General features: G+C 48.3%; 2 protein-coding genes across 2 annotated transcripts in view; one reads left to right on the forward strand and one right to left on the reverse strand.

Annotated features, from left to right (window-relative positions):
- Positions 1-268: 268 nt before the first annotated feature.
- Positions 269-3877, forward strand: Foxc1 (forkhead box C1). Its single transcript, XM_090356368.1, has one exon. The coding sequence runs from the start codon at positions 456-458 to the stop codon at positions 2100-2102; it is 1647 nt and encodes a 548-aa protein (XP_090212494.1). The 5' UTR covers positions 269-455; the 3' UTR covers positions 2103-3877.
- A 7552-nt stretch (positions 3878-11429) lies between these two features.
- Positions 11430-27577, reverse strand: part of Gmds (GDP-mannose 4,6-dehydratase) — a 550906-nt gene continuing 534758 nt past the window's right edge. The window contains exons 10-11 of the mRNA XM_090356369.1: positions 13767-13835; positions 11430-13526 (exon numbers count right to left, since the gene is read on the reverse strand). Coding sequence (XP_090212495.1) covers positions 13464-13526; positions 13767-13835 — 132 coding nt within the window. The 3' untranslated portion in view covers positions 11430-13463. The remainder of the gene's footprint in view (positions 13527-13766; positions 13836-27577) is intronic.

The following is a 27577-nucleotide window of genomic DNA, read 5'->3' on the forward strand; positions in this document are numbered from 1 at the left end:
CCTGGTTATTTGGCCGCCTTCGCTCGCAGCTTCGGGCAGTCTCCTGGAAGGCGCAAGCCGAGTGACGAGGAGGGAGCCTTCTTGTTTTTTTATTTTGGGCTCTTTTTTTTTTTTTTTTTTCCATTTGCGCTGGGAAGTTGCTCCGTGAGTTTCTCCGGGGCGGTCTGCCGGGCCCTCGTCCCGCCCTCCCCCCCCTCACAGCGACCCTCCGCGTCCGGCGTGGGACTCCAGGCCCGAGGTGCCCAGAGAGCTCCGAGGAGCGCGAGGAGAGGAGGCCGTGCAGCCGGAGGCGCCCGCGGGAGGAGGCGGCGGCCGCGGAGCCCGACGCGGCGCGGCAGGCCAGCCCCAGCTCGGCAGGGCCGGGACTTGGACTCAGCGGCCGGCTCGGCGCGGCCCGGCCGGAGCGAGGGTGGGGGGCAGCGGGCTGCGCGGGGCGGCGGCGGCGAGCCGGGGCCATGCAGGCGCGCTACTCCGTGTCCAGCCCCAACTCCCTGGGAGTGGTGCCCTATCTCGGCGGCGAGCAGAGTTACTACCGCGCGGCGGCGGCGGCGGCCGGGGGCGGCTACACTGCCATGCCGGCCCCCATGAGCGTGTACTCGCACCCGGCGCACGCCGAGCAGTACCCGGGCGGCATGGCGCGCGCCTACGGGCCCTACACCCCGCAGCCGCAGCCCAAGGACATGGTGAAGCCGCCCTACAGCTACATCGCGCTCATCACCATGGCCATCCAGAACGCCCCGGACAAGAAGATCACCCTCAACGGCATCTACCAGTTCATCATGGACCGTTTTCCCTTCTATCGGGACAATAAACAGGGCTGGCAGAACAGCATCCGCCACAACCTCTCGCTCAACGAGTGCTTCGTCAAAGTGCCCCGCGACGACAAGAAGCCTGGCAAGGGCAGTTACTGGACGCTGGACCCGGACTCCTACAACATGTTCGAGAACGGCAGCTTCCTGCGGCGGCGGCGGCGATTCAAGAAAAAGGACGCGGTGAAGGACAAGGAAGAGAAGGATCGACTGCACCTCAAGGAGCCGCCGCCGCCGCCCGCTCCGAGCCGCCAGCCGCCGGCCGCACCGCCCGAACCGGCGGACGGCGCCGCGCCGGGACCTCAGCCGCCGCCGGTGCGCATCCAGGACATCAAGACGGAGAACGGTACGTGCCCCTCGCCGCCCCAGTCCCTGTCCCCGGCCGCGGCGCTCGGCGGCGGGAGCGCGGCCGCGGTGCCCAAGATCGAGAGCCCCGACAGCAGCAGCAGCAGCCTGTCGAGCGGGAGCAGTCCCCCTGGCAGCCTGCCGTCCGCCCGGCCGCTGAGCCTAGACGGTGCGGAGCCCGCGCCCGCCCCGCCACCCGCCCCGCCCGCGCCACCGCACCACAGCCAGGGCTTCAGCGTGGACAACATCATGACGTCGCTGCGGGGGTCGCCGCAGAGCGCGGCGGCGGAGCTCGGCTCCGGCCTGCTGGCCTCGGCGGCCGCGTCGTCGCGCGCGGGCATCGCTCCCCCGCTGGCGCTGGGCGCTTACTCTCCGGGCCAGAGCTCCCTCTACAGCTCCCCCTGCAGCCAGAGCTCGAGCGCGGGCAGTTCGGGCGGTGGCAGTGGCGGCGGTGGCGGCGCGGGGGCCGGAGGCGGCGCGGGGACCTACCACTGCAATTTGCAGGCCATGAGCCTGTACGCGGCGGGCGAGCGCAGCGGCCACTTGCAGGGCGCGCCCGGGGGCGCGGGCTCGGCGGTGGACGACCCCCTCCCCGATTACTCCATGCCTCCCGTAACCAGCAGCAGCTCTTCGTCCCTGAGCCACGGCGGGGGCGGCCAGGAGACGGGCCACCACCCAGCCACCCACCAAGGCCGGCTCCCCTCGTGGTACCTGAACCAGGCAGGCGGAGACCTGGGCCACCTGGCCAGCGCGGCGGCGGCGGCGGCCGCGGGCTACCCGGGGCAGCAGCAGAACTTCCATTCGGTCAGGGAGATGTTCGAGTCCCAGCGGATCGGCTTGAACAACTCGCCAGTGAACGGAAACAGTAGCTGTCAGATGGCGTTCCCCGCCAGCCAGTCCCTGTACCGCGCGTCCGGGGCTTTCGTCTACGACTGCAGTAAGTTCTGACCTCGCCCTGGCCCCCCAAAGCCGAACCTGATGGAACAGCCAAAGCAGGAACAGCCCGAGGAACCCATCCACGCAAAATCGAAACCAAAATGACCCAATTTCAAGAACTCGAGAAAAGTCACCAGCCAACACTCCCAAAATTTAAATCGCCGGCACCAGCCCCAAGAAAACTATTTTCTTAAAAGATTAATTCAGAACCACCTCCACTTTGCCTTATCTAGGTAAACCAAAGTAGAAACGATTTTGTACAGAGACAGCAAAATCATGGTTTATTAAAGGACAGTGTTACTCCAGATAACACGTAAGTTTCTCCTTGCTTCTCAGAGCTTCGCTTTCCTGCGCTTTCCTCTCCATCCCCACCCCACCCCACCCCGCCCCAGCCTTTCCTGGCCTCTCACCTGTAAGATAGTATTTGATCTTATGTTGAAAGGAGGGGAAAGTCCCTATATATGAAAATTGCTTTCTTTTTATTCATGGACTTGTTTTAAAATGTAAATTGCAACATAGTAATTTATTTTTTAATTTGTAGTTGGATGTTGTGGACCAAACGCCAGAAAGTGTTTCCAAAAGCTGACGTTAAAGTGCCTGAAACTTTAAATTGTGCTTTTTTTTCCTCATTATAAAAAGGGAAACTGTATTAATCTTATTCTATCATCTTTCTTTTTTGTTGAACATATTCATTGTTTATTAATAAATTGCCATTCAGTTTGAATGAGACCTCTATGTCTGGGTGCCTTAATAAGCTTTAATATTTTTTTAAAAAAATTCAGAGATACACTAGGAATTTGTATTCACCCACATCTCTGAATATTGGGGAACCTCTCTGACTAGTCCATGTCAAATTTTGCTAAAAAGTTTTTTTGGTTATTGTTGTTAAGATATTTTTTTCTGGCAGCATCTTCTGCAAAATGTACTATAGTCAATTGCTTTGAGGTTAGTAAAAAAAATCTAAACAGATCTGAGTTGGCATATAAACAAATACTTTTTCAGTAATGACTGAACATGATTTGGAAATTTTAAGCCTATGAATCACCACAGCAATACCTGTGTGTAGAGAGATGAGATGTGCCTCAAGATTCTCACAGATGGGGATTTTGGCTCCTCTGTCCCAGTGCTGAGTACCACAAACAGCCCTTGTGAGCCAGATATGGAATAGATTTTTCCTCTTAAATTCAGTCCTTTGGAAGAGGAAAACTATACCTGTTTTTACATGTATGTATATAACTCATTCATATGCACAGCCCTTCATGTGATACACAGAAGGGTTGATTTTTAAAAATATATATATATATAAATATTGCAGGTTGGAAAGGAATATTTAATCTTTGGAAAACTCTTTAGAAGATATGTTTGTAGAACAATTATTTTTGAAAAAGATTTAAAGCAATAACAAAAAGGAAGGAAAGAAGAGCAGGGGCAGAACATCTTAAGTCCAGGGTGTTTTTTGTTTTTGTTTTTTTTTTTCCAAATCAATTTTTCTTGTTAATTTACGGTTAAGCCCAGGGGGCAATTCAGATGGGCCCTCCCCCCTTTCTGTAAATAACCCAGGAAATGTAATAAATTCATTATCTTAGGGTGATCTGCCCTGTCAATCAGACTTCGGTGAGATGGCGATTTGATTACAGACATTCAGGGCCTTTAAGTTTGTTTTCGAGATAATGCAGTTTCCTATCTGCCGCTCCTATCTAGAGGCAACACTTAAGCAGTAATTGCTGTTGCTTGTTGTCAAAATTTGATCATTGTTAAAGGATTGCTGCAAATAAATACACTCTAATTTCAGCCAAAAATTGCTCTACGTGGCCTCTGATTCGCTCGGTCTCCTCCCCCAGAGCCGAAACCTAATGGGAAGATCGCGGCGGGTCTGGTGCGGAATCCCCCCGGGTCAGGCCGGCTGGGGCCAGCCTCGCGGGCGCCCCGAGGGCCCGAGGTCCCCACGGGGCTCTAGCAGCCCCAGGTGTCGGGGCTGCCGGGAGCTTGGGCGAACGACCCTCTGTGGGGCAGACGGGGTGGGCCAGAAGCGGAGGCGGTACCCGGCTCCACCTCGGGGAGACGAGCGTGGAGTTGGGAGTCGTGCGCTAGGGCTGGCTGGGTGAGGGGCGGCCGCAGGTGACCCTCTGGGTCCTCTCCGACGCGGGGGGCGACCCAGAACCGGGCATCTGGGGATGGTGCCGCGATCAACGCGTCGGGTTCCACCGTCTAGAGTTGGGGGGGGGGGAGCGGAGACCCGAGGCCCGCCGCCGGGCTTTCCGGCTGGGGCGCCTCTTCTCAGCCCGACCCGACCCTTCCGAGTGGCGTCGGGCCGGACGCCGGCCTCGGAACGGACGCGGCCCGCCGACGGGAACGCTCTTCCTAATGAGCTGTAATTACCCGCGGCGGCCCGCCGCTTCTGTTTGCGTTTGGAGCGGCTTCCTCCTCCCACGCCCGCCCCGGCCCTCCGCCTCCTCCCCGCGCTCCCGCGGCCGCCTCCGCCGGAGGAGAGGTGTTTGGGAGAAAATAGCGAGAGCTGTTAGGTTTGATGGGTTAATCACACGTTGGCCCCGGTGCCGGGAAGACTGCGCGGCGCGGAAGGTGGCGGGCGGCCGGCGCGTGAGAGCGGGGGGCCGAGGGTGGCGGGCCGGGAGAGGCGTGCGAGGCCCCGGCTGCCCGCTCCCCAGCGCTCCCGCTCCCTCCTCCAGCGCCGCCGCCTTTGTTTTGGAAGGAACACGTGTGTTCAGGAGCCCGGCTGAGGTGGAAAGGTCACAGGCACTCCATTGCTCACGGTGACAGCGCGCCCCGCCGCACCCCTGGCTCCCGGGCCCACTCGCCAAGGCCGCGCTGGCGCTGCCCGGCCCGGCGCTGGGGCCCAGGCTGCCCTCGCGGTGGGCCGCGTCCTCGGGAGGCGTAGGAGGTCGGTGTGCGGGGGACAGTGGCCGTCCCGGGTGTCGCTAAGCAGAGTGGACGTGAGAAGCCTAGGGCATGTTCCGCGGCCCACGTGCCCGAGACCCTTCGGCCGGCTCTGGCCAGGGCTCGGCGGCCCTGAGGAGTGGCGGCCTGGGTCAGTCCGGGCCTCGACCCGGCCTGGGCTTCGGGCTCACCCCAGCAGCTGCGTAGAGGGGTGCGGGTGGCTGGCTCTTCCTTTCGGACTGAGGAGGGGAAGCCTGGAGAGAAAAGAACGGAGCTGGACCCCAACTCCAGGCTGCTGGGCCCGGAATGAGGGCAGCCGTCGCTCTCCCCTCCTGGGCCCCAAGGCCGGAGGAGCTGGGATTGTGGTGTCTTTGGCTCTCAAGGAGCCTTCACAGCAGCTCCTGAGAGTTGTGCCTTGCTTGCATGTGGACAGCGTGCTAACGTTTTATTCTCTTCGGTTTGAACGTTTGAAAAACTAAGCATGTGTCTAGGAAGGTGTTTGTGTGACACACACGTAGTTAATTTCGCCTAACCTGATCCTTCACAGCCATGCTGAAAGGGTCCGTTCCTTCTCCTGATTTTTGAAACCACATGTGAATGATGGTCATTTTCATTATCACTACATTTGATTCCCATATACCACTGAAGGAAAATCAACTCCTGACAATATTGTCGAACTTGCAATTAGGGATTCCTCGGTGGCGTACATGTTTAATTGGCTATTTTAACTGATAGCCGGAACATTTGGAAATAGCTTTCGGATGACAGGTAGAGCCCAGGGTGGAGAATTTAACTCGCCTGTGTAGAAAGTTTTAGGACAGTAAATGTCTTATTTACTTATTTTTTTTGTCTTGCATGTAGAAGTGAGGTGCACTTATTTTTCTAGCATTTCATACCATGCACATATGAATGGCAGCATGGTACACGCCATATAAAATCTTATATATTGTATGTTACAATTGTGATAGGAATGAATGCTGCTTTCCTGGGTTACACGGGCCTCTTTGTTTTTAAACCAGGTTGTATGCAAACAAGCATATAATCTATCATTTCACACAGTTTGTGGCATTAATAATTATGTTTGTAGAGGAATAAGTCACTTTTGTACTAGTTTCCTGTAAGCCCTTGGTTGTTTTCTGTCAGGTCAGAAACAAGAGTCAGGAAATAGGGAATGGCTTCTGGCCCTTTTAGACACCTCTAATAAGTGAGGAAAACTAGGCACCTTTCTCTCTCCATATGCTTGGTTGGGAGAGAGACTTGGTTTTTAAGGTTCATTTTGTTCCTAATGATATATATATATATATATATATATATATATATATATATATATATATACCAAACCTTGAGAGACACCAAACTCAGGGGGTTTGTTCCTTCTGCTAATGGCATTCATAAAGCAAGACTAGTTGGAATGACTGTTTTCCTTTCTTTCCACTCTTTATCTTAGATCTAAATGAGGGGACCCCATTTGATTTTAAGTTACCCACATCAAGGTCCCTGTTTTCCAAGACCCTCACTGGATTCTGCCTGGGTTTGCAAGACTGGCTTACTTCTTTCTCTCTTTATTTCTCCCTCCTTCCTTCCCTTCCTCTCTCACTTTGTTTCTTTCTCTCCCTCTTTCTTTCTTCCTTTCTCTCCTACCTCCTCATTTCATGGCTGGTTCATGATCCATTAGTCCTTCCCGCCGGGCCATAAACAAATGTCCTGTTAGGGGCAAGATTGATGATGGCCAAGTAATAAAGCTGGCCAGGCAGGAGAGAATATGATTCAGCAAGGGCAGTCACATTAGGAGAAAATGTATCAAGAGATATATCAGAGGCTTCACCTCACCACATCATATTGAGGGCAAGGGCAAGGGAAAGGAGTCCCAAAGCTCAGGAGAGCTTTGGACTCCAAAGAAGTGGAGTCTGACTTATGTGGTCAATGGCTGCTTGACAGGGAAAGAAACCTACTGAGATTTGTCTTGGGCCCAAATGTCGTCAGCATAAAAATCCTGCTGCCCTTCAATCTCCTACTTGGATTTATAATGTAGCCAGTACTCTGTGCTCAGAGGCTGCATTCATGTCATTTTTGTTCAACTACTCAGGCTTTCTTTGCTATTTGGAATCTTTGTGGGCCCAATTCCCCATCCCCTTTGCTTCAGCACACTTTACCAGTGTGTATTGAACATATTGCCTTTTCTTTTTCATCCTTCTTTCCCCATAGAAGTTCTTAGGGCTGACATTTCTTCCCCCATCAAATGTCCCATTCCTGGCTTATATCATCTCTTTGTGTTCCCAATGTCTACTTTCCCTGAGCCTCACGAGGACACAACCATAACCCTAGCTTGGGCCTAGGCCTACAGTTACCCTGGAGTGGGTAGGCAGGTTCCAGGTCTGAGTCTGACTGGGAAAGGAACAATACTTAATTAAATGAATTCCAAAACCCACTCAAGAGAATGAAAACTGCAACTCCACCAATGTTCTCAATGTGATTAGGAGTGGAAAATTGAGCAAAATGCACCATGTCGGGCTTATTGAAAACCAAAATAAGGCCCCGCTCAAAACCTTTGTGGCCTCTTTTCCCATCTTGCTTTGTCTCATAAAAGGAAACTGTTTTATATTTTTTATTGTTTACTAGATTTTTTCCTTCACTGATTTTAAATTTGTAGCATATTGAGCATATTATAGGCAACACATTTGGATCTGGAATTTCTTTGCATCTAGCCTGTCTTGGAGACCTGTGGAGCTCTCCTGGAGCAGTGGCTCAATCTTCATGCCCTGAAAGAATGCCTGGCATTGCTTCCAGCACAGACTTTCTGGGCCTGGGGTCCAAGGATTACAGGAAATCCTCTGGAAGGTGCTTCCTTCTATTCTGGGGAAGATCTTGCTGTGAGCTGCACAACTGCTTCATTACCCCTCTGGTCTACCCACGCCTCCTGGGACTAGACTTCCTATCCTCTTCCTCGGGCAGCTGCAGGTGGCTCCCAGGAAGGGGACTGATTTGACTGGAGTGGACTTAGCTTGGCTCTACTTGGGTGGGCACAGGAGGGAAATTTGTGAGGCCAGCGATTGTAGCGGCTGGCTTGACCTGAGTGTTGGGACCTTGGGTAGGGTTGGAAGGAAGGCCTTCGGGTGGCCCAGCAGGGCATTTGAATGTGGGAAATGAGGAGTTGGTAGGGATGTGTGTGTGTGTGTGTGTGTGTGTGTGTGTGTGTGTATGTGGGGGGGGGGCGGGAAGCACAGATCAAGAAATTGGGTGGAGCTGGAGACAGTGCAAGTAAGTGAGAATCCCCCCATCCTGTTAGGAGCTGTAGGGGAAAGCAGGAAAACCAACACATTTGGCGCCATTAACTCAACATTTTTTGCATTTCCTTCAGTGTAAAAGCAGGTCTCGGTCTCAACCGCTGAGGCTGCTCTGGGCTACAGGAGTGCAAGCCCAACCAGGGTGCGAATACATTTCACAGATGATTGGAATTTTTTTCAACTATTTTTTTTAAGTAATTGTTTAAAAAATACAACTCTGGTCTCTGAGGTGAGCAGAATGGGCTCTTGGGATGAAGTGCTGAGGTTCCCCTGGAAGTCTGGTGCCAGAGGACATGAGTGGGGGAAATCACCACCATTCCCTAAGCTGAGTATGCAGCCAGGGGACACAGTGGGATGTTTTTGCAGCACCAGAGCACACGCAGGACAATAGTGGCTGCAGAGCTGAAGACTTCTTTGGGATTCTAAACATGAGTTTTATTACTACCCATGAAGGATATGTCATATGCAACTAGAGGAATGGACAGAGGAATGGCAGAAGGTGTCACTGCCAGATCTTCTGCCTCGCTTCCCAAGGAGAGCTGGGACAGGGGAATGCCCCTTTGCATGTTCCATAGCCCAGGGTGACCTGAGTGCTAGATAGTCCCATAGACAACTTGGGGACTGATGGCCTTTATCCATTCCGAGAGCTGTCTGTGACACCCACTCTTCCTCCCACTCCCCATCAAGGGTCCACAGAGTTTCAGGCAGTGCCAGGCACAGTGTTCCACAGTTTCTGCCATGACAAAATAATGAGGTGACATTTTCTCTCACTTGCTCACTAGTTTTAGAGCAAGCCTACCCACACTCCAAGTCTGGGTTTAGGTTCTCAGAATAGCCAGGGGAATAAGGCCTCTGTCCCCACTCTGATACAGCCTCTTGCTCCCTGCGCTGTTAGGGAGACGTGGCACAACAGGAAAGCATCACCAGAAGTCCCTTCCCAGTCTGCTTCCTTGCCATAAAAAGCCAGACTCCAGCCGAGGTCCTGACCCCTTCCAAATATACATAGTCTTGCTGATGGCTGCTGCCGGCTGCCGGCTGGACTGCTGCTTCCTCTAAGGCCAGCCAGGCACTAGTGCCTCCCTGGGAGCAGCAAGTCAGTGGAGCCTCGATTTCAGTTCTTTCCAGATTCCCTTTCCCTGGTTTCCCTGCTTTTGGCTTGGAGGCTGCTATGCGCTGATGTCTGCAAACTTCCCAGGCACACTGACACATTTGCCCAGCTGGGGCCACTGACTTGGTACTTTTCTTTAGATGAACAACAGAGCTTCCTCATCTCTCCAGGTTTACCAGGCTCCACCAAGGTTAGGCAGCATGAAACTGTGCATGCTGGCTGCATGCAGCCACGGGAGCCCCGGCTGAGAGACACTTCCAATATATGCTTGGCGCTAGCCTACACCCCTTGTTCAGTGCTAAAGCATGGAAAAACAGAATCTGAGAACTTTACCTGAAGTGGTAAAGCTGCAGAGAGGCAAGCAGGATCAACCTAAGTCAGCCGCTGGGCCTATTCCCCACAGCAGCAAAATTGTATCATGTGTGTAGGACAGACGGCCTTGCCCCCTAAGCTGTGTCTGGGTCCTGAAATTCAAAGATCAAAGAGTCTGCTATAGGTGACCCTTGACCCTAGAAGAAGGGTGGGAGCAGAGGAGTAGGCAATAGGGCATGGTCTCTGGCTTCTAGCTGAGACTGGACAGGGTGAATGCAGGCGAGGCACCTTGCTGTGCGATTGTTAACCAGGGCCTTGCACTCTTGGTGTGCCACCTGGGAGACAACTTGTAGTGCAGGTCTGAGGGTGGTGGGGGCAGCCATGTGCCCTGCGGATTCCTGGACAGGCTGGCAACAAGAAACAGGAAAATGGCCCCAGGTGCAATGTCCTGCCATACCCCAAAGGCAACCCTCTGAATGTGAACTCGAGGCTGAGCTGTGTGCTGGGGAGGGAGCTAGGTGGGAAGCCCGGCCCCCTCCTCCCAGAAGAGACTCAGACTCTGTGTGTTCTCAGAGGACACTGTGGATCGTGGGAAGCTAGGAGTAAGGACGGGTGGGCCAGCTCCCAGAATTGCCAAGTGTCACAGTTGTCCTGCTGCTTGGGAAAGTTCTCATCGCCCCCATGATGAAAATTCCCAAGATCCGGAGGAGTGGGAAGCATGTTGGGACTTGCTGGCTGTCTGTAAGACATGCGCAGGCAGGCATACAATCTTTGTGTTAAACCTGGACGGGAGCTCTCTGCACCATGCTCTTGGCTCAGCAATTAAAGCTGCAGCTCAGGTCCTGGAAAATATGTGGCATGTGAACTTGAACTCAATGGAATACACCATAAAATTTTCCAACTGAGGTTGGAATTCTCAAATACAATGGTGCCTTGGGTGCTTTGAAGGGTTTCTTTTTTTGGGGGGGTGGAATTAGAAAGTTGTTTTAAAATACATTCAAGTTATTCTTTATTTTAGTAATTAATTAATTTGGTGGGTGTTGGGAATGAACAGAGGACCTCAAATGCTATACCAGGCAAGCACTCCAATACCAAAGTACATATTCAGGCTCAGGGTTATTGCTTTAAAATGAACATTTGAACTATGGCTCTGAGCTTTCATGACACAGGAAAGGTCCTATGCACCTATGGCTTATCCACTGTCTAGCTCTCAGGGGTTTGGTAGTAGATAAAGGAGCCAGCAATCCTGATCGTTAAGGAGTCACCCTCAGACCAGCCTTACCTTCTGAAGCAGCTCAGCATCTCCTAAATGTCCTGCTGCTCACACTACAGTACTAAATGACCTGAATAGAGGCAGAGGTATCACAGGTTTGTGAGGCTGGACCCAATTCTAGCTCTGTTGCATAACTTCTTAAAGGCAAAGGGCAGCAGACAAACAGCCCATGATGGGCTGGCAGGCAGATCAGCTGGAGAGAGCGGCCACTGGATGTTCCCAGTGTCCAGGCATGTTTTCTGACTGCCTTGGCAGAGTATTTGTGCTTACTGAGTTTTAAACATTTTTGTTTTTACCAAAAAAACCCCCAAAAACAGGTAGGAGATGTTTTCTAATAGTTTAAATGAATAGTTTTAGTTTGCAAGACAAGAAAAAAGAGAAAACTTTCACTATACAAAAAATTACTGACATAAGATTAAGGTAGAAGAAACTTATTTATTAATGATGGTGACATGAAATTTCCCACAGCACAGAAAACAAATGTGATGTTTTCTACTGTTAAACAGTCATACTCATTGCATCAGGAAGCCAAAAAATAGTGAGAAAGTTGTAATTTAAAATTTGTTTCCTTTAAAAAATACGATGCTCCATGCACTCTGAGAAGTGTAATTAAACAATGTGGTGTTGCTGGCATCCTTAATGCTGCCTAGAATCTTTCTAGCCTTCCCGGAGGACCCAACTATGGCTTTGGGCTAAAAACCCACAAATTATTAAATTAAATCAGGGCAGCGAAGGTGGACATTTCTGAGATGGCTTCTCATGTGTGAGGTGAGAAGATGGTCAGAGGAAAGGGAGTGCCTGTCTGGCAGAGTCAAAGCTATGGGATTATTGGTAAGATTTCTTCCTACCTATGTGACAGTGTCTATGATAGTGGCGGTTTTAGTTGTTGGAAGTGAGCATGACTGTGTGAGATGGCATGTTTGTGAGTGTATTTTTATCTGTGAGTAGACGTGTCTTTGAGTCTGTGTGTAACAATATGTGCCTGTATGTGACTGTGTAGGTCTAGGCTACCAACTGGCCCCACCCTGGAGCCTGGCCTCCAGTGGAGCATCTGCTTCTAATTGGAAGCATCCCACTTGGGAGCTGAAGAAGATAGGCTCCATGATGGGGTGGCTTGGAGACCTGGGTGGGCCAGTTCAGGCTATTCCAGTTCTGCTTCATAAGGACAGCCAGCGGCCTCTCACTGGGACTGAGACAGCAACCTCCAAAGCCCTCTCTCTCCTTGCCAGCTCCTGGAGCTCCAGTCCTCCCCCAGCTCATAAACCTGCCTGTGAAGATGTTCAAAAATAGTTCACCATACTCACATATGCATGTGCAAAAGCTGGAATTCCATTTGCTGTGAAGTTTTATTTTATTTTTCTTGGAAGGGAATTGAGGGGAAGAAGCGCCCCGATCTAATTTATTCTAGGGCAAAACTTGGTACCTCAAGCAGGAAGTACACCTGTACACAGATTTGATTGCTGTCTGTGACTGTTCAGATATGTATGTGTTGAGCTTTCTATAGCTGTACACTAGACAGCTCAGGAGTAGACCTGCGTTTGTGCCCAGGCCCCCTAAATGTTACACGCAGTGAAGTCCAGTCCTGTGAACTGAGGCTGAGCCTTAAACCTCTTTAGTGTAACTTCTAATGAATGCCGGCATAGTTTGGAGTTTAGCACAATGTGTAGCATATACTAGACAGTGGATATAAACTGGTTCAATAAATAAAATTAGATTTAAAGTAACCTAGTACTGGTGAAAAGATGACTGGAAATGTGAATTGTGCAATTCTTGACTACAAGGCAAGGCATGGGCTGGAAGATCCCATCAGCCTCAGGGTTGGTTGTGGCACAGCAGTTCGAGCAGTATTTACTTACCTTTAAGTTTATTCTTCTAAGGTAATTTTTCCTAAGTAATTTCTCCAGTTGCCTTCTGATATAGTGGGGGCCCAGCGGATCTCATTATAGAGACAAGAGGGGTCAGACTCAGTTCTGCAGCTTGTTATTACCAAGAGGGGAAGGCTCAGCTGAGTCCTGTGGTCTCCCCACAGGGACATTTTCAAAGGCGCTAAGGCTTGGATTCTGGCATTTTGGTTTGGGTTCCCCAAAGCTGCCTTTATACCAAGAAGAAAACAGCGAGTCTGTTAATGCTAGCTCACAGAAAGATTATTTTTTTTTCTTTAATAAGAAAAGAAAGACAATTTGAAGGCCCCTAAATTAAAGTTGTCTATAGTGACATAATTTCAAGTAAAGTGATTATGTGATTAAAACATCTTGATTTCACAAAAACCATTTGGAGGCGGCTTCGTCAGAAGCGACTGGAACTCTGGAGTGTCACGTCCCGGCTGCTGCAAACCATCCTCTTGCGCTCCAGCCGGAGGGGATGGAGGGGACGCCGTGGCGGCCAGGGTCCTGGGGGAGTGGCCGCCTCGCCAGTCCCGCCTGAATCACCGCGTCTCCGGTCTGTGCCCGCCGATGCCCTGCGGGCCACTGACCCGAGAGCCCGGCCAGCCGCTCGCTGCGCTAGGCATTGGGGTTGTTCCTCATGAGCTCCACGTCGGCTTGCACCATCTCTCTCACCAGCTCCTAGGAACACCGGTGGGCGGTGGGGGAGGAGTTACGGCCACTCCCGGTGCCACCCTCGCCCCGGGTGGTGGCTCTGCAGAGGCCTCGGCCCCACCCCGCCCTCCCCGCCCGCGGCCCCCAGGCGCTGCGCCGGGCTCACCTGGAGCGGCGGCTCCGCAGCCAGCTCCCCTCCCGCCCGGCCTCCCGCCCGGCCCGCACCGCCCCGCAGCGCGCGCGGGTCCTGGCGACGGAGACACTTACGTCAAAGGCGACTCGGGGCTTCCAGTTGAGCTTCTGTTTCGCCTTGCTGCAGTCTCCCTGCAGAAAGTCCTGCGAGAGGGAGGGCGGACAGGAGGGCGTGAGGCGGGCGGCCGGGAGCAACGCTCTCCGTCCCCCCGCTTTTCGGTCCGGGCCCGGGCGCAGCCAGTCGCGGCCCGCGGTGACAAGATCTCCATTAAGAGTGCGCGGCTCGAGCGCGGCCGCGCCGCCCCTGCGCCCCAGCCCGGCGCGCCCCCTCCCGCGCAGCCCTCGCCCCGCCGCCGCCGCCGCCGCCGCCCCGCACTCCGCGGCTGTCGGGGCCGCGGCGGTGAGAAGAGTTTCGAATTACTGTACTTCCCCGGCCGGAGCCGGGAGTCGATCTTCCCGCCCGGGAGACCCTGGTCTCCAGGCGCTTGGGGGTGGGGTGGGCACGCCCCGGGCACCGGCTTCCCTCGCGCGGCTCCCCGGAGCCCCGGCCACGCGGGGGCGGGCCGCCGCGGGCCTCCGGGGGAGAGCGGGGACCCGTCGCTTCCCAGGCGGCCGCCCCGCGCTGCTCTTCCCGGGCGGCGGCTCCAGTCTTCTGGCCGCAGCCAGGACAGTGGAGCCGCCCGAGGCACACCCACCACCACTCGTAAACCGAAACTTCAGCCTGCCACAGCGATGTAAACATTCCTTCCACCCGGGCACCGACTCCACTCCCGTGCTCTTCTCCGGAAGATCCTGGTCTCCTGCCACTAGTAAGCCGCAAGTGACAACTGGAAATCACGGTGCTCCCGAGGCCCCGGCGGCTTCTGACCCTTTCCCGAGCTTCTTTTTATCGCCCCCCCCCCCCCCCCAGTGCTTCCAAACAGTTAGGTGGAGGGCCGAGTTAACTTCTATGCGATTCTCCAGCTGGGACTTCATGTGATTGGTCCTCGAGTCTATGAGTCTATCAACCTGGGCGACAAAGGTCTTGTCAAAAATGCAAAAAGGAGGTGGGTGGCTGGGATCTGTCCCCTCAGCCGGCCCTGACCGGGGAGGGAAACCCAAGCCCAACAGGGATTCTAGAAGTGTGCTAGAGAAACAAGGCAAACTTCATTTCGATCCATTCAAGACGCGTCCTGGAAAGAAAGACTAGAAGAGAAGGGGTGGAACAGAAATGAATTCTGTAGCTTAGTCTTTGCTCACCAATTTTATTTGTTTTCCACTATATGGCATTTTAGACGTGCATATATTATGTTTTCCTCAGAATAACCCTCTGCATTTTTTTTTTTGCTTTCCGTTATTACAGGCCTCTGCAGTCTGGATTAGATGAAGGTTGTGATGATAATTGCAAGATGACTTGCAAGAAAGTTGGGAGAGGAGGAAGGGAAAGAGAGAGAGAGAGAGAGAGAGAGAGAGAGAGAGAGAGAGAGAGAGAGAGAGAGAGAGAGAGAGAGAGAGAGAGAGAGAGAGAGAGAGAGAGAGAGGGGCTGGGCTGTATACTTTCAGAAGTGAATAAGTGGATAAGAGAATCCTCAAAACCAGAAAACGTGAAGGCAATATAAAAACTACTACTTCATTAAGATACTGTTTTAGTCTCTCATTAAAGAACAACCTATGCCAGTTCTATCAAGTGAAAGTAACAAAACCAAGTTGCTACTGAAGGCCTTTCCTACTCACTTGCTCCAGATTCCTCTGAACTTGACAGGCAAGGGCACTTTGTTCTAGAATTATCATGGGAAAGTCGGGGTGCCTGCGTACTCCGTGCTCACGATGGAGCTCAGCAGAGGCTGTCCAGACCCCACTTCTGCATATCTGTCTTTCACCTGAAACAGTGCTACAGCAGAGGACATTCAGGGACTCCCATTCTTAATCATCCATCATTGCTTTTTAGGCTTGAATAAATCAAACTCCCCAAAGGTTTGCATTTCACAATACACTGAAGTACCCATTTCCTCCCCAGGGTGTTAAAAAGAGTCAAGCAAGTTATTTCTGCTAGCCTAAAAGTCTACATACAGATTTCTCAGGAAAGGTAGGATAAAAAAAAATTAGCAATTAGCAATTTAACACAGTGCTGCATGGAGCTGCCAATGTAAGTGAAAAAAAACAAATCCAACTAATTTATTTCTTTTTCCTTTCCCTAAATAAACTTGTATATACTTTCACAATGCTTCTCTTTACTGTAAGAGTCACACAAAGATATTCATTCTTTTTTCCCAGAGGAAGCTGTGCAATGTGGACTTGTGAAGCAACTGGGTCCTCCCCTCCGCTCTCCCAATCCTATGGCAACTACATGGCTGGGAGAAACATGGTTATTGTTTAATTACATAACACTGGCTGTAAATCAAGTAGCACTACATAGGATGCAATTCATGGCTGTGAACTTATAGTTAGCAAAATCCTAAAACCCAGTTTGGCTTTGAAAGATCTCAGTAGGCTTGGGAAAGGGAGCTTTGTATTGTAATTATGTTTCCTGTATTTTTCTACAAGTAGCTCATAATATAAAAACAACCAGGGAACTACAATTAAGGAAAAAGAAAAATGGTTTTCAAAAGCTTAGAAACAGACATTGCTACCATACACTGTAAAAGTATTTCATTGAAACTAGAGACGGGCCCAGTTAAACTTCCCAATTTAGTTTTGAGCCCAGCTCTTATACTGCAGTCTAGCTGCTTCCTTTAACCTCTGCCAAAGCTCTGTCTCCCTGAAATTTAATTAGACCAAGAGACCTTGGGAAGGAAGAGGAAGAGGTCCCATCAGAACAAAACATCGGCATTCCATGGCAGCTGCACCAATCAATATGCTGCTTCCCAACCGGCTTGCTTTTTCCCTGTCCTGCCAATAGAACCCCAGGCCTCACTCAGGACCTGCTCTTCCACAGAGCTATATACACTTCACTTTTCCACTCTCCCCCCACTTCAACCTGAAGGGATAAATTCATTTGTTAGGTATTTAACTGTTTCTGAAGAAATATCTTTTTTTAAAAAAAATCATGGTATCATTCATAGAAAAGATCTAGTTAACAGTTTATATGCCTGTGTTGAAGGCTCAGGTGGTGTGCTCTTTTGAGGAAGAATTGCTGTGCTATAGCCAAGGGCCTGTGGTTCGTGCCTCTAACGCTAGCTATTCAAGAGGCTGAGAGCTGAGGATCCCAGTTTGAAATCAGCTTGGGTAAAAAGACCGTTAGACTCAGCTCTTTACCACCAAAAAGCTGGCAGTGGAGGTGTGGCTCAAATGATGGTATGTCAGCCTTGAACAAAAAAAGCCAAGCAAATGTGTGAAGTCCTGAGTTCAAGCCCCAGTATTAGCACATATTAAACAATAAGAATAATAATGAAGAATTAATTGTTGTATGTTTACACATAGGATTTTGGGGAGCAAGGGTAAGGGGAGTATAAAGGTCTTTTTATATTAAATCTCAATACTTCTACAAATCCCTTCCACCAGGGCATGGCTTGCTCCTAAAAAATAAGCCAGAAAGATGAGTTAATTCATCTTGCACTTCTTCTTGAACAGTTCACTTTCTCCTTTATTTATAGTCTTAAAGCCATCATATAACAACAGGGGCAAAGCTGAATTAAAGGAGGATTTTATGCACAGTTTCTAGAAAGGACCTCATATACTGGGTGGTCTGGAACTTTTTTGAGGGAAAAAAAGAGACAATAAAGCTCTGAGAAAAATTTAAAGCATTTCTATGTGAATATGACATTTCCTGAACTCTGGCTTCTGATGTCTTCACTGTTTTCATTACTATTCCTTAGGTGAACTATATAGTTTCAATATGTAATTTATTATTGTCAAATTCAATTAAAGTTAACTGAGCATTTTACAGCAACAAAACAGCATAAGAAAAGGGAGAAAATGGCTCTGTGCAGACACTCGTTGCTTTTTCTCCCTGACTGCTGCTTATTCAACTGACCCCAGCAGTTGTCCTCTAGTTTCAGCATCTGGGCACAAACCTGCATGGCTAGGTACCCTGCAAACAGCAGGCTGGCAGAAGGGCATGTTTTCCTGCAGCAAGTTTTCAGGCTTTCCTGGCTCGTGTTCCTGTTGTAGTGAACTGATAAAGCGCCAGACCAAATCCTGGAAAAGTCATTAAGCCAGTTAAGTATTTAACGGAAAACCCAGAAAAGGAGCGCCCACACTATGCCATTATCTTCTTCCCTCTCATCAAATCTCTTGGCTCCTTTTTTTTCATCTCTGTCAGGATAACAGCACACCTTTAAATTACACTGGTCACTTTTCTTTCTTTGCTTCAATCTTATTTGAATTCAACACATTAAATCCCTTGCAAGCCCACCTGGACCCACAACCATGGCAGGGAATGTTACTAAGTAGATTGTGTTACATAGGATTACTCCAAGTGTTCACTCATTTCTTTCTCTCTCTTTTCCACTGAATTTGCATTGTGAAAATCTGAATATAGTTTGAACTACGTGTGGGTCACATTCCCTCAACAGGTCTGTGAGTAAAGGTTGCAAAGAACATATACTGAGGCAGATGGACATTGTAAGAATGTGAGATTTCTTTGCAGGATGTTCTCAAATCTAATGTACATAGTGAAAGAAGTTGACTTTCAAGTGCTATAAATAGGGGGGCAGTGTTTAGACAGGGATGTTACTAAGGAAAACCAAGTCCGATGGAAACCTTGGTTAAGCATCTTCAGGAATTTAAGACATGGAGCTGTGAGTGGCACACAAAAATATTCATTTTTTTCCTCCTATTTTTCTTAGAAAAGTAAATTTAAAGAACAGCTCAGGTTCCAGGGGAATAAAAGAATGCCAATGAATTATGTCCTTGATCTAACTTTATGCTAATGTAGAGTCAATTAGGAGTGTTCTACTCTTGTGGTAATGCTTCTCTTGGGAAACACAGAACTGCTAAAAACAAAACAACAAAACCTCAGGAAAAGCTTTGAAGTTGCACTGCGTATAATCCCAGTCAAGATTCAAGAGGCCTCGAGCATGGCCGAGGAAAAGCCAAAAAAATGAAGTCTGAAAAGTTATCCCAGGAAGTTTGTAGTGTGTTCTGTCTTCCTGGTGCAGTTTCAGCTCATACATGCTCACAAATTTTCCCTCAGCTTAATCCTTCCCAGAGAGGGAAGAAATGCGACCGTGGCAGGCATGAAGAATGGTATGAACATTTCCCCTCTCTCTTCCCCTTACTGCTGTAGATCAGCACAAATTGAAGTTGAAGCCCTGCCTCTCCTTTAATGACAAGGGGTGATAAGAGACAAGAAGAAAACAGCAGGCCGTCTAGTCTGCTCAGGAAGTAGGGCTAGGGGACTCTCCATCAGTAGAGGCTGACAGAGTGTCTCAGAACTCCAACAATGCTCAGTCAGCCTCGGGGAAATTGAGTCAGTCAGTACTGCTCCAACCAGGGCGGCACAGTGGAGATAAAGTGCAGGGGAGCAGGCCCGCTCTGAAGCTGGCTCAGGGAAGTTCCTGCACAAGTACCCAGGATAAAACCACCACCAGGACTTTTCACCCTCATCTTGTCCCCTCCACTGGTGGCCTCACAAGTGAACCCATTAGTCATAAGTTAGACATGCTGTCTGTCTTCCTGGATGGTGCCTTGGGGGTCTTTAGGACACCGTGACCCCATGGCTGACCCTGTTTTTCTGGGGGGATTACTTATTTTCAGTTGGTTGAATTTGTCATTTGGGCTCAGCAGCTATTAAGAGCCACTAAACAAAGGGAAAAAAACCTATCCATTACATGTATGTTCCAGACACTAATAAGAGTCAAGCTTATGTGTACAGAGTTTTCTCAGAAAGTGAAAGAGGACATTGTTTTACCTGCCAATATAGCATAGGTGTTAAAAAAACCTCTCCTTCATAAAAGGAGAGATTAATTAATGGCACTAATATTAGAGCCCACATATACACATCACTTTTACTTATATTTAAAAATGTGGTTAGTATGAAAATCGGAATGCAGTTTAGGTTAAAAAAAAAAACATTAACTATATAAACAACGTAATTGCGGCCAGCTCTCCCAATCCAGGGGCTTTGCATCCACAGAGTCAACAACTGTGGGTCAAGAATATTGAGACAGCCAGGCTAGGTAGGTGGCTCACGCCTGCAATCCCAGCTACTCTGAAGGCTGAGATTTGAGGATTGTGGTTCAAAGCCAGTCTGGGCACTAAAGTTTGTGAGACTCTTATCTCTAATTAATCATTAGAAAAACTTAAGTGGGGGTGTGGCTCAAGGGGTAGGGCCTAGTCTTGGGCTGAAGAGCTCAGGGACAGCGCCCAGGCCCAGAGTTCAAGCCCGAAGATCCCTCCCCCCCAAAAAAAAAGAATATTGGGAAAGGACCAGGAGTTTGGCCTAGTGATAGAGTGCTTGCCTAGCATGTATGAAGACCAGGGTTCGATTCCTTGGTACTACATACATAGAAAAAACCTGAAGTGGTGCTGTGGCTCAAGGGGTATAGCTCTAGTGCTCAGGCCCTGAGTTCAAGCCCTGGGACTAGCAAAAAAAAAATAGAATAATGATAAAAACAGCTTCTGTACTGAACATGTAGACTTTCCTTCTTGTCATTTCCCAAATGATTGCTTAGATTGACATGGAATAAGAACATAAAGGAGGTAGGTGCCTAGTATAATAGCTAGTTACACACTATTTATAGTATTTTAGGCATGTTTAAATCACCTACGGATGGCTACAACAAATACAGGAATGTGTGCAAGTTCCATATAAATGCCACACAATCTTAGGTAAGGGCTGTGGATCATGGTATTGGGATTAGGGTCCTGAAAACAGTCCTCGGAAGATGCTGAGGCTGATTGTATTTGGGGGAATAAGGCTTTAAGCGTATTCATTTCACTTTAGAGTATTATAACATGTACTGCAAAAAGTCCTTTCAGGACACTGGAAGAAGTCCACTCTGCTCTGTGAAATGGAATACATGCACCCTGCTCTTTGGGTCAAGTTGCATCTTCTCTGGACAGCAGCCCGGAGGTCTCCTTCATTGCTCACTTGCTACCTGACCACCAACTGCCCAGCTTTTGACTGGGACAGAGCATAGCCCAGAGGAATATTCTGCCATGTTGCAGCTCTGTGTGACTTGGGCCTGCCCATTAGCCAGGTATAACTCTGAGCTGGCTGAGTATAGCAAAGTATTTCTCAGACGCTATGCCTCATGTCTTCTGGAGAGGTGTATACCTGCAGATAGTTGCTTATAGGTTGCTTTAAAGATGGTAAGTAGCCAGGTGCTGGTGGCTCACACCTATCATCCTAGCTAATCAGGAGGCTGAGATCTGAGGATCACAGTTTGAAGCCGGTCTGGGAAGGAAATCCCGAGACTATTATCTACAATTAACTACCCCAAAAGCCAAAAATGGGAGTTGAGTCTCAGGTGGGAATATTACCAGGCTCTGAGTCTCTGAGTTCAAGCCCCAAGACCAGCGTGTGTTTCTCTCTCTCTCTCTCATCTCTTCCACCCTCTCTCACTCCCCCCATCACCTCCTCCCCCCAAAAAAACAACCCCATCAAGTCTAAGAGCCTATGAGGAGGTCGTGCTGTGTGATCTACTTCTGTAATTACAATTGTAGAATAAGATTGTTAGGATCCCTGATAGGTGCAGTAGCCTCTGTCAGGAGAAAGCTGCTTAGATTGCTGGGACTGGAGCTCCTTGGTCCTGACTCATTCTGAGCATCTGATGGGGTGGTGGCTGCCTCACACTTGTAATGTAGGGGCCACTTAATGACAGGGAGATATGACTGTCAGTGACCTCAGCATTCCAGGCTTCAAAGTCAGCACTGTCTTCCTTGGAAATTACTGGTTACTGTTAATAACTGGATCTAGGGTGTGAAGATTTGCCCATGCTAATAGGGGGTGGCACAAACCCTGAGGAAAGGAGATTAAGCATCTTTAAGTGGACTGATTAGGCACTGTTGTGACATAATTGGCAAGTGGCGTTTTGGACACAAGACACAGGCAGCTATTCTTTTGCCACTTAGCACTTTCTGTCCTCAAAGCACTTTACAGACTCTAGCTAATTAAACCCGAAGACAATCACACTCAAGATGCAACTCAGAAGATCTCTGATCTGTTCCAGGTGCCTCTTTCCTAGAGATGAAAGTTTGTACAAAGTATCTTGGAGCTAAAAGCCAAGCTCTGTCATCCAGCTTATCTTCAGCCTGTGCCTTCCCGTCCAAGAAGGCTGGTTTAGGCCATGGGGCATCCCCAATTGCACAAGACAAAGGTCATTTTCCTTAAGCTTGTTTCCTTCTCCTTTGTTGAGAAAATTCCCCCTCCACCCATTTTGAACATTAGTAGCAAAAAGCATGGCAAATAATAGATTTCCCTACACTGCTGATGAGATATTTTTGTTTGGGGGCTTTTCCTCAACTAATATATCAAAGGCTTGCAACTGAAGAAATTTCTCTTCAGCAATCCAGACATCCTGCTTTCTCTGCCTCTCTTCCTTTCTTCAAACCAAACAGAAGTGAAACAATGGGGTAATTCAAATGTGCACCTACAGTGCCCATACTCATTCCTCCAGCAATTTCTAGAGATACTCCAGCACTAAGCAGGTAATGACCCTCCAATCTTTCCTTTATCACTACTTTCCTTTTTTTCTTCATATATTTTTTATTGTAATTAATAGAAGGGTTACATTATATTCACCAGACAAAAGGTGCATTGATTTATCACTACTTTCTCAGGAGATTTTCAGAGGAAAAATGAAGATAACTATTCTGATATTTGCTAGTTAAATTTCTTAAGCGGCACAGAGAAAAGAGAAGCATAAAGCTTTCCATAATCTTGTTTTGTATTCAGCAGGCTTCCTACAGTTATGGCTTGCAGAGAACTTTAACTGGCAGTGGGGATCTAGGCTATAGATTATTAAGCATTATTCCTTTCCTGTCTTCAGGAGAGGAACAGAGGCTTATCCCTGAGTGTGTCTGTAGAGAGATTTAAGCTCAAGTCCTCGATTAATGTCACAAAGCCATCTAGTGGCAGGGGTTTGACTAGAAGATAGGATTTCTGATTCTGAATGCAGCAGTCACAATGCTCAAAGAACAAAACCCTCTTTTAAAAAGTGTAGTCACTGCATTTTTGGTTTTTTCTCCCTCTCTCTCTCCCTCCCTCCTTCCCTTCCTTTTTGCTCTATTGGTGTTTGAATGCTTAGGGAAAGACCTGTGCTTGCTAGGTGGGCACTCTTCCACTTGACCAATGCCATCAGAACATACATTCCTCTCTGAAAGACTGTGAGGATTCAAACTACACATGAAAAGTTGTGAGTGCCACTTTTCTTTATATGACCCTGGGGTAGAAACACAAGGCCACATACTTGCTAGGCAAGAGCTGTGCTACTGAGCTTCACTTCCATTCATTCTATGTAGATCTGCTGTTAAGGCAGCCATTATTCCTTTCATTGTTAAGATACTAAGACAGAAACACTCTTAATTTTTTAAAGTAACATCAAGATGAAAATTAATCTTTTCAAGTGGTTTGTCTTAATCAGAGCTTTTCTTTGGTACTTACATGGTACTTCTGCTTATAGTACTTAAACTTATTTATCTATGTATTTAATGTAATTGTGCTTTGCTGTGGAGGGAACCCAAGGCCTTATGCCTGCTAAGCAAGCGCTCTGCTACTAAATTACCTTGCAGTAGCAGATAATTGTATTTGCAGATGATAATTTCTTTCTTTCTTTTTTTTTTGGCAGTCTTGGGGCTTGAACTCAGGACCTGAGCACAGTCCTCGGGCTTTCCTCAAGGCTAAGAGTTCTACCACTTGAGCCACAGCACCACTTCTGGCTTTTCTGTGTATGTGGTACCAATGAATTGAACCCCGGTCTTTGTGCATGCTGGGCAAGCACTCTACCACTAGGCCAACTCCCGACCCCTATAATTTCTTAAATTAGCTGTAGCCATTGTAAAGGATTCTGTATTCTGCTTTTCTTCAGTGATAACCTACCTTTTACAACTCATTTGTTGCCTCTTCAGTCACTGGGGATTCAAGGCCTTAGCTGTCATTGTTAGAGATGGCAAAGTTGTGCACAAAGAAGAGCAAGAGTTCAGTTAATAGTAAAGGAATAAGACTGGAGGAAGGAATGTGCTGCACAACAGGAAGGCGGTGCTGGGTTGGGGTGGGGGAGGCATTCAGCAGAGGTGGCATTGGGTCAGAGGTCTGAATGATGATAAGAAGGCCGTCACATGAAGTTCTTGGTGAGAAGGTCTCAGCGAGGATAGCATAGGTGTAAAGGCTTTGAGGAAGCAGCACTCTAGTTCTAAGTATAGATCAGGCCACAATGTATGGATACGTGACTGAGGGGAGAGGAGCCCACGGTGAAGGTGGAGAAGGGCAAATGGCAGAGAGTGTTGTCCTGGCTGATCCCTCTCATAGGGCCCAGGTAGAAGCCTTTTCATCACAAAACTTTATTCCTTGAAAACCACCTAATTATCCCTTAGAACATGTACAGTCTAGGGCCACAGTTAAAAAGCTGGCTGCCCTGGCTGAATGTAGGCGTAAGTCTGACTTTCTGGGGACAATGTAATGAAGAACACAGATCTGACTTGTCTTAATTTCCCTGTAGAGCATGACCCTAACCCCTGCACCCCTCCAAAAACAAAAAACAACAACAAAAAAACCCCTCTACTGCTCTTTGATGTTGAGCTACATAGTCTATTAATGTGTAGTCATACACGCAGGGCTCAGGTCTGTACTATGTAGTGGATGGGGTGATGTTTAGCTAGCCTTCTGAGACCAGGGATCCAGCCATGCTTTGGCCACTTAGTGGAGTGTGCTGTGACAGGGATGCCCCTGTTCTGGCCCAAGAAAGCTTCTGAGAGCTACCGGATGCTACTCCCCTCTGTCTCCTCATGGCTGCTGGGAACCTTCTCCTTTCCCCTCACCAGCTTTTAAGAGACTGGTGTACAACACACTTGAGTACTTACCACATATCTCTGTGTGTGTACACACACATGCACACACATGCACAGTCCACTTATCTACATAGAAAGTCTGCTTCAACTATCCTGAGCCAAAAGCAGAGAGTATGGACTTCATTCAGCCCTTATAGGGTATAGGCCTTGGAAGCAAACTCTCTGATGGAGGTTTTTTTTGTTGTTGTTGTTTGGTTTTTTGCCAGTCTTGGAACCTGAACTCAGCGTCTGGGCACTGAGGCTAGTGCTCAAGGCTAGTGTTCTGACACTTGAGCCACAGTGCCAATTTCAGCTTTTTCTGTGTATGTAATACCAAGGAATCAAACCAAGGGATCTATGCATGCTAGGTGAGTACTCTACCACTAGGCCATGCTCCGGCCCCTGATGGATATTTTGTCTCCTCCTCCTCCTTTTTTTAAAAATTATTTATTTTTATTTCAATGTACAGAGGGGTTACAGTTATATTCACCAGATAGAAGGTGCATTACTTCTCACACACTGATATCCCTTCTTATGTTTTTGTGCCCATTTCCCTCCCCCACCCCTCCCCTCATTTTTTCCCTCCTATTTCAAATAAACAAGTAAATATCTATATAATATATGAGGTAACAAAGTGGGATACTGTAACAATATGAGATTAACCAAAGGGCAACACAAGAGAAGAGAGAAAAACATAATACATAAAGAACAACAGTCACTTATAATTAAACTCTTGTTTCCATGTCCTGGGGGTCCATTAATTTGGCCTCATCCCATATGGTCTTATGTATCTAGGGTTTGAACTATTTTAATCCTCTGCTAGAAGAGTTTTGGATGTGTACTAATTATTACAGATGAGGGAAACCATTGAGCCTATTTTCCTTTGGGTCTGGCTTACTTCACTTAATATGATTTTTTTCTAAGTCTTTCCATTTTCTCACAAATGATGTGATGTTCTTTCTGATGGTGGCATAGAATTTCATTGTGTATAAATACCACATCTTGTTGATCCACTCATCAACTGTCTTCTCCTTTTTTTGGTAGTAGTATGTGAATTTGAATTTAAGGCCTCACACTTGTCTGATCAGAGATGGTTGTGGATGTTACACTAAATTAGACAGGCCAAGATCAAGAGAAAAGGTGGTGGTGAATGTACCAGAGGTGTGGTGGGGGAAATGTAGCAATGGAAAGCTGTAGGTAAAACTGACCTGAGAAAGAGTACAGGACTCAGGACAGCTGGCTGTGGATATGAGGGAAAGAGGATTTACAGAAATCTCTTCAGAGTCTGCCTCTCCCCTGCTCTCAAAGGCATTATATGAACTTAAAAGGCTATCAGGTATTTTACCACAACTTCACTGGTGTTACATATTACTTCCTTTTCAAGGAAACTTCTTAATTTCAACACTATAATCAGAGCTTCCCAGATGGGCACTAGCAGCTCGTGCCTGTAATCCTAGCTACTCAGGAGGTTGAGATCTGAAGATCTTGGTTGGAAGCCAGCACCATTAGACAAACCCAAGAGATTCCTATCTTCATTTAATTAAGTAAAAAGTTGAAAAAGTACATGTAGCAAGTGGTTGAGCACCAACCTTGAGCAGAAAAAGGTAAGCAAGAACTTGAGGCCCTGTGTTCAAGCCCCAGTACTGGCAAATAAACCAGACAACAGAAACCACCAATCTTGTGAAAGAAGATTGTAAAACTATGGATAACCTTTCCTATCATGGCACAGAACACACATTCTCCTTTTTGATTTGATGCTAATATCCCTTAGCTGGTGAATCCTGCAGGATGCCAAGAAAGAAGCTCTGTTTCCTTCCATGCTGGCTGCGGTCCTGAGGAAAGTGTACCTTTCTTCATGATTGTAGCTGGTCTCAAACCAAGGAAAGGGTTAAGTCTACTAACATGTCCCACTTTTATCCTCTCTTTGCTTGCTGCAGGGGGAAGTCCAAGAGGTGGCCTTTCACATGACATCATAAAAGCCTGATTTATCACCAGCCACCAACATCTAGAAAATCATAACATCCTTTCAGGAAAATGCAGTGGAAAATAATCAGGCTGGCTTTGATGAGAGCTTCGGTGGGGACTCCAAGTGTGACACCCTGCACAGTCACCCTTGGCAGGTGCTTTGTTTGGCCTCGGCACTGGCCTTGCTGACAAGGCCCAGTGTCTAAGCTACATGGCAGCTCATGATAGAGTGTGGCTTCCTGTCCATGGACAAAAGGAATTGGGATTATACTTTGCCACTTGACCAAAGCAGCACATCAGTGTATGTGACACACTTTGGAAATCATAGCTCTATCCAGATGTGATAAGTTGCTGACTGCAGGATTAGAAAAATGGTGCCTCTTATATAACCTACTATCATTCCCAAAGAGCCACTCACAATACCTCCTGTGATCTCTGCTGTGAACTAGGCCTATCTTTATCAATTTTATTGTTTTATCTTTTTTTGTTGTTGTTGCTGCTGGCAAGGATCCCAGAGTCTCTCACATGGCAGCCAAGCACTGCACCAGCCTCAGGCTTTCTATTATACTATTTCCAACACAGCCTTTCTAGAGCACTGTGTTACTGCAGCAGCACCCCAGTAACACAGAACTGAGAGATTGAGAGATGACTAAGCACACATAAGTACCTAATGCTTGTCTTAGTCAATGAGTTCAGAAAACTAACAAGAAGCTAAGCAAGAGCTCCCCCCACCACCAATACTGGGATTTAAACTCAAGATTTCTGCTTTCTAGACAGGTGCTCTATGCTTGAAAAACTCATGCCCATTTTCCTTCAGTTAGTTTTCAGGTAGAGTCTCAATTTCTGTCCAGGCAGGCCTGGACTGTGACCTTCCTTTTTACACTTCCCATCATAGCTGGGATGGCAGGTACTCACTACTGTGGTCATTGTTTTCTGTTGAGGTTGGGGTCTTGTGACTTCTCTGGCAAGGGTGACTTAGAACCATGATCTTCCAAGTCCCAGGCTCTCACAAA

This window comes from Megascapheus bottae, chromosome 22, assembly GCF_031878675.1.
Source record: "Megascapheus bottae isolate mThoBot1 chromosome 22, mThoBot2.hap1, whole genome shotgun sequence".
NCBI lineage: Eukaryota > Metazoa > Chordata > Mammalia > Rodentia > Geomyidae > Megascapheus > Megascapheus bottae.

What these genes read in the sequence shown, in the direction of transcription:
- Foxc1 (XM_090356368.1), top strand. Translation starts at nt 456, where the DNA reads ATGCAGGCGCGCTACTCCGTGTCCAGCCCCAACTCCCTGGGAGTGGTG.